Source organism: Myotis brandtii, unplaced genomic scaffold, assembly GCF_000412655.1.
Source record: "Myotis brandtii unplaced genomic scaffold, ASM41265v1 scaffold2429, whole genome shotgun sequence".
Taxonomy (NCBI): Eukaryota; Metazoa; Chordata; class Mammalia; order Chiroptera; family Vespertilionidae; genus Myotis; species Myotis brandtii.
Window position 1 is genome coordinate 2284 of NW_005359191.1, and position 10278 is coordinate 12561.

At 44.5% G+C, this 10278-nt stretch overlaps 1 protein-coding gene across 1 annotated transcript; it reads left to right on the forward strand.

The window, feature by feature from the left end:
- Positions 1-204: 204 nt before the first annotated feature.
- Positions 205-9405, forward strand: AAED1 (AhpC/TSA antioxidant enzyme domain containing 1; the record flags this gene model as incomplete). Its single annotated transcript, XM_005867009.2, has 5 exons — positions 205-357; positions 1313-1366; positions 2195-2300; positions 5067-5198; positions 9050-9405. Coding segments are annotated over 5 exons (573 nt in total), but the record flags the coding sequence as incomplete, so codon positions are not given.
- Between the last annotated feature and the right edge of the window lie 873 nt (positions 9406-10278).

Sequence of the window (10278 nt, forward strand, 5' to 3'; positions counted from 1 at the left end):
CATCCCCCCGCCCTTCCCAGGGCCGCCCACTGGGGGCGTCGGGAGCGCGGAGGGCCGCTGGCTTCCCAGACAGGAAGGACCAGGAGCCGCCAGGCCCAGGCCCTTCCTCCGCCAGCGAGGAGGCCTCGCGGGGACGGGGCGCCCCGTTTTCAAGCGCATTGGGCGCCGCGATACCCTTTGCTACCCAACCTGGGTGCTGCTTAGCGTCCTGCGGACCGACGCGCTGGGTCCCGCTGCCCCCGGAGGGTGTGGGCTGCTGACTTGTTCTCTTTGCTGGTGGGGCTGCAGCATTTCCTGTGTTACACCTGCCAGGAGTACGTGGAAGACCTGGCCAAAATCCCCAGGAGTTTCTTACAGGTAAGTTTCCGAGAACAGCAGCGCGCCCTGCTCCGGGCCTGGGGCATGTCCCCCACATTTATCATCCTCCTAAGGGGGCGCGTTAGGGACCCATCCCGGCTCCATGAGCTGGTGCTGCAGCTTATGAACATGCCAACCACAGTAATGCTTTTGACACTACCCAGTAACCTGCCTACTCACAAATGTTGGATGATGAAGACCAAAAACACAAATGCTGGCAATTGCTGATATTTCTTTCCTTAATTTTATAATAAAAACACTCCAGATAGTTGCTCATTACAGGGAAATACATATATCTTAAAGGTGAAAAATTGTATGTGTAATGGGGTGCACATTCCACATCCCTGTAACAACCAAACACATGTGTTTTATGTTTTTCGTCAGGCACATGCATAGAGATTTGTCCCCAGGTGAGCTTTCCAGTGAAGGCATTGGGCAGCCTTTGTGAAACTCAGGTCTGTTTTCCCCAGACCTTACCATTGGGATGTGAAAAAGTAAAATTGATTAAATAATACTACTTTAATCATTTTTATTCTTTGCTGAAGTATTTTTATTGATTTGTTTTTAGAGGACAAGGGAGAGGGAGAGAGAGAAACATCAGTGTGAGAGTGAAACATGGATAGGCTGCCTCCTGCACGCCCCCTAGCGGGGACTGAACCCACAGCCTTCTGGTGCACAGGACACCACCCAGCAACTGGGCCGCAACAGCCAGGGCAATTCTTCTTTAAAGTACACTTTGGGGGAGTGTAGGGAATTATTGACTATATTAAAGTTCTTAGCAAAAGATCATCAGAATGAAACATTTTACCATACATTTCTTTGCTGTGACTCACACACCTTTGCCATTTATTCCATTCTTCTAGAAGTCTATAGATGGCTTTGGAATGGAATGGATAAGGGGAAGTTGGAAACATAATTTCTAATAGTATGTGCATGTGTGGTTTTTCTCCTAAAGGAGGCAAATGTCACCCTTATAGTGATTGGACAGTCATCCTACCATCATATTGAGGTAAATTCAACCAGGGCTACTCTTCTTTAAAGTACACTTTTGGGGGGAGTGTAGAGAATTACTACTAGAGGCCTGGTGCACGAAATTCGTGCATGGCTTGCGGGGGGGGAGGGGGAGGTGTCTCTCAGCCCGGCCTTCACCCTCTCCAATCCAGGACCCCTGCCAGCCTGATCCCCCTAACCATCTCTGCCTGCCAGCCTGATCCCCCTAACTGCTCTCCCCTGCCGACCTGATCCTCCTAACTGCTCTCCCCTGCCGGCATGATACCCCTAACTGCTCTCCCCAGCCAGCCTAATCGCCCCTAACCACCTCTGCCTTGGCCCCCGCCACCGTGGCTTTGTCCGGAAGGACGTCTGGAAGGATGTCCGGAAGATGTCTGGTCTAATTAGCATATTACCCTTCTTTTAGTATGGATATAAAAGTTCTTAGCAAAAGATCATCAGACTGAAACCTTTTACCAAACATTTCTTTGCTGTGACTCACACACCTTTCCCATTTATTCCATTCTTCTAGAAGCCTATAGATGGCTTTGGAATGGAATGGATAAGGGGAAGTTGTAGGAAACAATTTCTAATAGTATGTGCATGTGTGTTTTTTCTCCTAAAGGAGGCAAATGTCACCCTTATAGTGATTGGACAGTCATCCTACCATCATATTGAGGTAAATGTATAACAAATTGAAAAATTAACATATTAAAACTAACAGACATTGCAAGTGTATGATTTGAACCAATAAGTGTAGGTTATATTTACTGAAATTAAGTTAGATTATAATTACTTTTCTCTCATTTTTTTTCTTGTAAAGATCTCACATATTCTCTTTTTGCAGCCTTTTTGCAAACTGACTGGGTATTGTCATGAAATCTACGTTGATCCTGAGAGAGAAATTTATAAAAGATTAGGAATGAAAAGAGGTGAAGAAGTTACCTCCTCAGGTAACTTACACATGACATGTCTCAAATAGAAAACACTGATGATGTATTTTTACATTTGAATCTACATGCTTAGGGGAACAAATGGTAAGTTAATAACTCAGACTGTTTCTTATGATTCCTGAAAGCGGTCCAGATCCACCAGACCCTAAAAGATTCCTTTCTGGGGGTGTAATGACATGGAAAGCTGCAAAGAACTAAACATACTTCGTGTGTGTGTGTGTGTGTGTGTGTGTGTGTGTGTGTAATGGAAAAGATTTTAAAAGATATTGCAGTGCTAACCCCAACAAATGGAAGTGAGAAAAATGGCTTTTATGTGTTTTTAAAATGAGTACATTTTACCTTTATGATTAAAAGAAAATAATTGCTTAAGCTAATATACTAGTACTTTTACTAGGAGCCCAATACGCGAATTCATGCACCCTGAAAGGAACTGTTGGCCGCGAGGCTGCAGTGGGCACAGGGACGGGTCTCGGCCCATCCTACGCACCCCCGTCCAGCCCCTCCTGCTGCGGCCCCATTCCCTGTCTGCCAGCAGCCCTGCTCCCACCACCACGCTCCCACATGCTGACAGCACTGGCTCCACTCGCACCCGCTGACTGTACAGAGCCACTGAGGCTGGTGCCAGCAGTGGGTGCGAGCGGAGGCTGCTGCCCCAATCGCCCCTCAGGACCAGGGGGACGGGGAGAAGCCCTCAGGGGCAATTGGGGTCAGCAGCCACCACACACACCTGCTGACGATGCTGAGTGATTGGGGCCGTTGCTGGGCGCCGGCTGCGGATGCGAACAGTGGCTTCGATGCCAGCAGTGGGTGCGAGTGGGGCCGGCACTGACAGCAGGTGGAAACACCCAGTGGGACCACGGCGCGTGGAAGCAAAGAATTTTCAGTAACCACCAGAGGCTCACCCCAATGATAGCGACCAGCGCCCTATCTTGGTCTGGTGCCCCTGCTCACCCTACTTCACCATCCCGCCGCAGCCGATGCCTGCCATGTTGTGCGCTCTGCCACCTGCTGCCGACGCCCGCCATGTTCCGCACACAACCCGTGGTGGTCAGAGCACGTCATAGCGACTGGTTGTTTGGTTGTTCAATTGTTCTGCCGTCCAGTCTATTTGCATATTAGGATTTTATATACTATACTAGAGGCCCCTTGCACGAAGAGATTCGTGCAATAGGCCTTCCCTTCCCCTGGCTGCCGGCACCGGTTTTCCTCCGGCACCCAGGACCCAGGCCTTCGCTGCTCCAGCTGGAGCCTTCAGTCTTTGCTCCGCCACTTCATGCCTACATATGCAAAATAACCGCCATCTTTCTTGGGTTAATTTGCATACTCTCCTGATTGGCTGGTGAGTGTAGCGGAGGGGCGGTCAATTTACATGTTCATCTATTATTAGGTAAGATAGATTCCTCATCTTCATGACTTTAAATACTTAATGTCCTTTCATTGATGAAATCTTGGTTTCATTTGAAGCCCAACACAAAGGGGCTCTTAATAGTTCTTCAAGCAACTGCTTCCCTCACTGTATTTTAACAGCACCTTGTAATTCCTTATATACTTAGTTACTGCGTGTGAAGTGGCTGAGAGTGTAGTTAGTTGAAGAGTTTGATGTTTTATTCACCATTATGTGGTCCACATTCCTGGCCCTTAGCACAATTCTGTATAATTAATAGAGCTTACTAAGCTTCAGGTGAACTGTTAAGATGTGTTTTAGGTAGGAAGAACTTGGCTTCTGAGAAAACTCAGATCATTCATCTCAACAAACATTACTGAGCTCTCGTAAGTGACAACCACTATGTTAGGCGTTCCAGGAGGTGGTGATAGAAGACAGACACATCATCAACTCTGAGAGCCAGAAGCAAACAGCTCATTACGATCCAGGTTGAGGATTTGTAAGAGAGGAAAGCATGTGCTGGGAATACCGTGCTAGAAAAGTGAGGAGAGAGAGTCTGTAAAGGCTTCCCAGAGGAGGTGGAACTCTAAGCTCACTTTTTAAATACGTTTTTATTGATTTTTTTTTCTTTTAGAGATAGAGAGGAAGAGAGAGGGAGTGAGATATAGAATCCTATAAAACAGTAAAATTTAGTCTTTTCCCCATGTCTCCAAGCTAATGAGACTGTGTTTGTTTCTTGGTAAGATGACTGTCCATTCTCATGTAAACATGAAAGAAATAGAGGAGCTCAAGAGATGGAGGAAAATAACAGGTTTCTGGGAATATTAAGAAATCAGGCAGGTCGCCCTGGCTGGGTAGCTCAGCTGGTGAGAGCATCGTCCCCATATGCCAAAGTTGCAGGTTCGATCTCCAGTCAAGGCACATACAAGAATCAACCAATGAATGCATAAATAAGTGGAACAATCTCTCACTCTCTCGCTCTCCCATCCTTCTTCCTCTTCCTCCCTCCCTTCCTCTCCAAAATCAAATAATAAAAAAATTTTAAAAAGATATCCTCAACCAGGGACAATTTTGCCCCCAGGGGACATTTGACATTGTCTGGAGAATGCTTAGTCCTCACATCTTGGTGGGTAGTGGGTGCCGTGTCATCTAGTGGGTGTAGAGGGCAAGGGTGCTGCTAAGCACCTACATTGCACAGGACAAAGAATGACCTCGTCTAAAGCATCAGCAGTGGAGGCTGAGAAACCGTTCCTTGAAGGAAAAATGGACAAGTCAAAAGTTCAGATCACACACAAGAAAGAGAAGGCGTAACATTATCTTTTTAATATCTACTCATTGGAATATACAATGATAGCATCTAAAGACACTTTCTAATATTGCAGGACCGAGCCCCCATGTAAAGTCAAACATACTCTTGGGAAGCATGTGGAGCCTGTGGCGGGCGGTGACCGGCCCTCCTTTTGATTTTCAAGGAGACCCAGGTCAGCAAGGTGGGACCCTCATTGTAGGTCCAGGTAAGCATCCATCCCAGACCCAAAGGACACTTGGTGCGCTTCTGAAGTCCAGGGGCTACCGGCTTCTTCATAAAATAGCGGCCACGTGAAAGTGGGCAGCTGGGCATTGCGGCAGTCAGGATCTGTGCTTTCTCGGGGCACCTTGTGTTTTCAAAGGCGTGTGTGTGTTTTGATGTCTGTCTATTGGATGTAATGTGCCCATCGTTCCATGCCCGAGGGTTTTCAGCTATTTGGGACAGGAAACGTCAGCGGTGGTTTGGTGAACTGTATGTGGCTGTAACACTTGGAAAAATTCAATGGATGCCCTGGCCAGGTGGCTCAGTTGGTTGGAGCGTCATCCTGTACACGAACCAAAAGACTGCGGGTTAGATATCTGGGCAGGGCACATACCTAGTTGCGGGTTCAATCCCTGGTCGGTGAGTGTATGGGAGGCAACTGATGGATGTTTCCCTCTCACATTGATATTTCTCTCTCTCTCTCTCTTCCTCGCTCCCTCTCTCTCAAACCAATAAAAAAATATCCTTGACCTCACCGATGTGGCTCAGTGGTTGAGCGTAGACCCATGAAGCAGGAGGTCGTTGTTCAATTCCAGGTCAGGGCACATGCCCGGGATTTGGGCTCTATCCGCAGTGGGGGGATGTGCAGGAGGCAGCCGATTGATAATGCTCTCTCTCTCTCAAACCAATAAAAAAATATCCTTGATCTCACCGATGTGGCTCAGTGGTTGAGCGTAGACCCCATGAACCAGGAGGTTGTGGTTTGATTCCAGGTCAGGGCACATGCCCGGGTTTTGGGCTCTATCCACAGTGGGGGGATGTGCAGGAGGCAGCCGATTGATAATTCTCTCTCATCATTGCTGTTCCTATCTCTCTCCCTCTCCCTTCCTCTCTCTGAAAAATCAATAAAAACATTTTAAAAACATGTCCTTGAGTGAGGATTGAGAAAAGAGAAAAAAAAGGAAGTTCAATGGAGGTAAACATTCCAAATCAGAGAAAGTCATCAAGCACTGTTTTTGGGTCAATAGATGAGTCAATCTAAGTAGTTCTATCTACAAAAACTAGGAGATGTGCTCAGTTCAGAAGAAGGCAAAGCCCCAGGGACCGCTCATCCAGTAACAGTTCCTAAAGCCTCAGGCTTGCAATGGCTTGTTGGTCAGTTTGGAACAGCTGCTGGTCCTTGGCCCCACTCTGCTAAGTGGTTGAGTGTTGAATCTCTACCACCTTCAAGTACTGCAGTCAGGGACAGACACTCATACCTGACAGTGCCAAAAAGCAGCTGTAAACTGTCTTTCTTGGTTCTTCTTCCTTTAAAATTGTCCACGTGAGTGAGTGTAGCTTCTAAGGGTTCTAACATTCACATTTACTTTAATAAATCCCAGATAGCCAGAAGGCATTTAGAGAGAGGACTTTGACCAAGCATTATGACGGTGGGGCTTTTTGCGTGTGGAACACTACAACAAGCTAAACTGTTACTTAAGCTCCCTTTCCCTCTCATGCGTTCACACCAGTTGGACCCACCGAGAAGGAGCCGTGTTTTATGACTGAGTCCTGTGATTCGCCCAGAACCACATTAGCCACATTTCCCATGGACTCGTTCCCATCCTCAGAGGGGACGGTGTTTTCTGAGCCCCTCAGCTCCATGTCTCGGTGTCACTGGGCCACACGTGCAGTTGTGTGAGGATGAAGAGCACAGGGAGAGTGTCATTTGTGTCCAAGTTGGGAACATGCTTAGTAGGAGATTTTGATACTACCTCCTGGGAGAAATAGAGCTCCTCTAAGGAGAAAGCGAGGTGTACGTATTTACACAAATCTATCTCATGGCAAAACCAGTGTTTCATTTGCCTTGTTTGTATTATTTGATAATAAGCCAGCTTATGATATTAAATCTATAGTGATGACTAGAGACAGCAGGTAAGTACAATGCAGAAAACATGCCTCTAATAATGTTTCCTTAATCTACTGTTTTAAGTTAAAATTCTCATCTTGAGCCCAAGAATATAAGTAAACAGAACTGGACTTATGTATATTTGAGCAGTAAAAGAATTGTGGACATTTAAGTGTATCCTAAGTGATTGTCTTAATGTCCTTATTTTCAGCTTCTTTTGGTCTACAGTTATACTAGTAATGCAGATAGCCTTTTTTAAAAGATTTTTTAATTGGGGGGTGGGTGAAGATGTACAAAGGAGGAGAACACCTACAATAATGTCAACATTAAAAAATTTTAATAAATAAAAATAACAAAAAAATAAAAAATGCTTGCAAAGTGAAAAGAAAAAATCTTTCTTTTTTATTTTTAGAGAGAGAGGAAGGGAGAGGGAGAGAGAGAGAGAGAGAGATGTGAGAGCAAAGCATCCATGTGAGAGTGAAACATCAGTGGCTACCTCCTGCACACCCACTACCGAGCTTGAGACCCTGGCATGTGCCCTGACCGGGAATAGTATGGGCAATCTTTCAGTGCACAGGACAACGCCCAACCAACTGAGCTACACCGGCCAACGTGCAGATAGCCTATTAAATCAGTATCTGGGAGTGAATTTTTTTAAGCGAGTGATTTATTCCATTATTACATTTAAGAAACAGATGTGATTTTCCAGCTTGCTATCTATGTTAGTTCTATTTTCTGCCTGTTTGACAGGATATTTTATTTAATTATAACCTAATAGAAGGTCGTCATTTAAGAATCGTGCCCCTTGGACCTCATAAACATTAAGCATCACTCTTATTTAACCATGTCCTTGTCATGCTTTATTACCTTAATTTAAAATTACTATGGCGCTACACACAGAATATAATGTACTCTGGGTGAGTAATTGCTTCCTGTGGACTAATTAAAAGTTGACAAGCGTCCTTGATTCTAAATCCAATAGGGAAAAATAGATGCCAACCTCTGCCTTTTATTCTTATTGCCTTCTAGGTCACTACATCCATTTTATACACCATGACAGGAATAGACTGGCTCACAAACCCATCAACTCTGTTTTACAGCTTGTAGGAGTCCAGCAGGTGGACTTCACAGGCAGACCTTCAGTCATCCATGTGTGACAGACAGACTGTCACTTTCAGATGGACCCTGAGACATGGCGCGAAATGTTGGAGTGTATCCTTGTGCAGTGTCTACTCTGTCAGCCCTTGAGGAGTTCTGAAAACATAGAGACATGTACCCGTTGAACCACATGCTGAGAGGCATTGATTGTCAAAAATGTGATGTATATTTATAATTTTATGGCTTTTATAGTTTTAAACAGAATTTTATTTATACAAAATAAAACTTTTGTGTGTTTTTTCTTTGTTACTCCTCACTCGAGAATATTTTCTCCATTCATTTCCACAGAGAGTGGAATGGAGGAGGAGAGACAGAGAGAGAGACACATCAATTGAGAGAGACACATCGATTGGTTTCTCCCGCATGTACCCTGACCCAGGGCGGGGATCAAGCCTTCAACCGAAGTATGTGCCCTTGACTGGAATTGAACCTGCAACCCCGAGTGATTTATTCCATTATTACATTTAAGAAACAGATGTGATTTTCCAGCTTGCTATCTATGTTAGTTCTATTTTCTGCCTGTTTGACAGGATATTTTATTTAATTATAACCTAATAGAAGGTCGTCATTTAAGAATCGTGCCCCTTGGACCTCATAAACATTAAGCATCACTCTTATTTAACCATGTCCTTGTCATGCTTTATTACCTTAATTTAAAATTACTATGGCGCTACACACAGAATATAATGTACTCTGGGTGAGTAATTGCTTCCTGTGGACTAATTAAAAGTTGACAAGCGTCCTTGATTCTAAATCCAATAGGGAAAAATAGATGCCAACCTCTGCCTTTTATTCTTATTGCCTTCTAGGTCACTACATCCATTTTATACACCATGACAGGAATAGACTGGATCACAAACCCATCAACTCTGTTTTACAACTTGTAGGAGTCCAGCAGGTGGACTTCACAGGCAGACCTTCAGTCATCCATGTGTGACAGACAGACTGTCACTTTCAGATGGACCCTGAGACATGGCGCGAAATGTTGGAGTGTATCCTTGTGCAGTGTCTACTCTGTCAGCCCTTGAGGAGTTCTGAAAACATAGAGACATGTACCCGTTGAACCACATGCTGAGAGGCATTGATTGTCAAAAATGTGATGTATATTTATAATTTTATGGCTTTTATAGTTTTAAACAGAATTTTATTTATACAAAATAAAACTTTTGTGTGTTTTTTCTTTGTTACTCCTCACTCGAGAATATTTTCTCCATTCATTTCCACAGAGAGTGGAATGGAGGAGGAGAGACAGAGAGAGAGACACATCAATTGAGAGAGACACATCGATTGGTTTCTCCCGCATGTACCCTGACCCAGGGCGGGGATCAAGCCTTCAACCGAAGTATGTGCCCTTGACTGGAATTGAACCTGCAACCCTTCAGTCTATGGGCCAGTTCTGTATCCACGGAGCCAAACTGGCTAGGGCCAAAATAAAACTTTAAAAGGCATAATATTGTAAATACTATTCTTATATTATGGTATATCCATTCAATGTAAGGTTTTGGGGGGCCATAAAAAGCATAAATCCTTATGAAGAACATATAAGGGGAAAGTTAAGCAACTCGACATAATTTTATCCAGTGGGAAAAAAGTAAAAAAAAAAAAAAAAAAAGAAGTTTCCTGTGGACTAATTAAAAGTTGACAAGCATCCTTGATTCTAGGAAGCAATAAATCCAATAGGGAAAAATAGATACCAACCTCTGCCTTTTATTGTTATTGTCTTCTAGGTCACTACATCCATTTTATACACCATGACAGGAATAGACTGGATCACAAACCCATCAACTCTGTTTTACAGCTTGTAGGAGTCCAGCAGGTGGACTTCACAGGCAGACCTTCAGTCATCCATGTGTGACAGACAGACTGTCACTTTCAGATGGACCCTGAGACATGGCGCGAAATGTTGGAGTGTATCCTTGTGCAGTGTCTACTCTTGTCAGCCCTTGAGGAGTCTGAAAACATAGAGACATGTACCCGTTGAACCACATGCTGAGAGGCATTGATTGTCAAAAATGTGATGTATATTTATAATTTTATG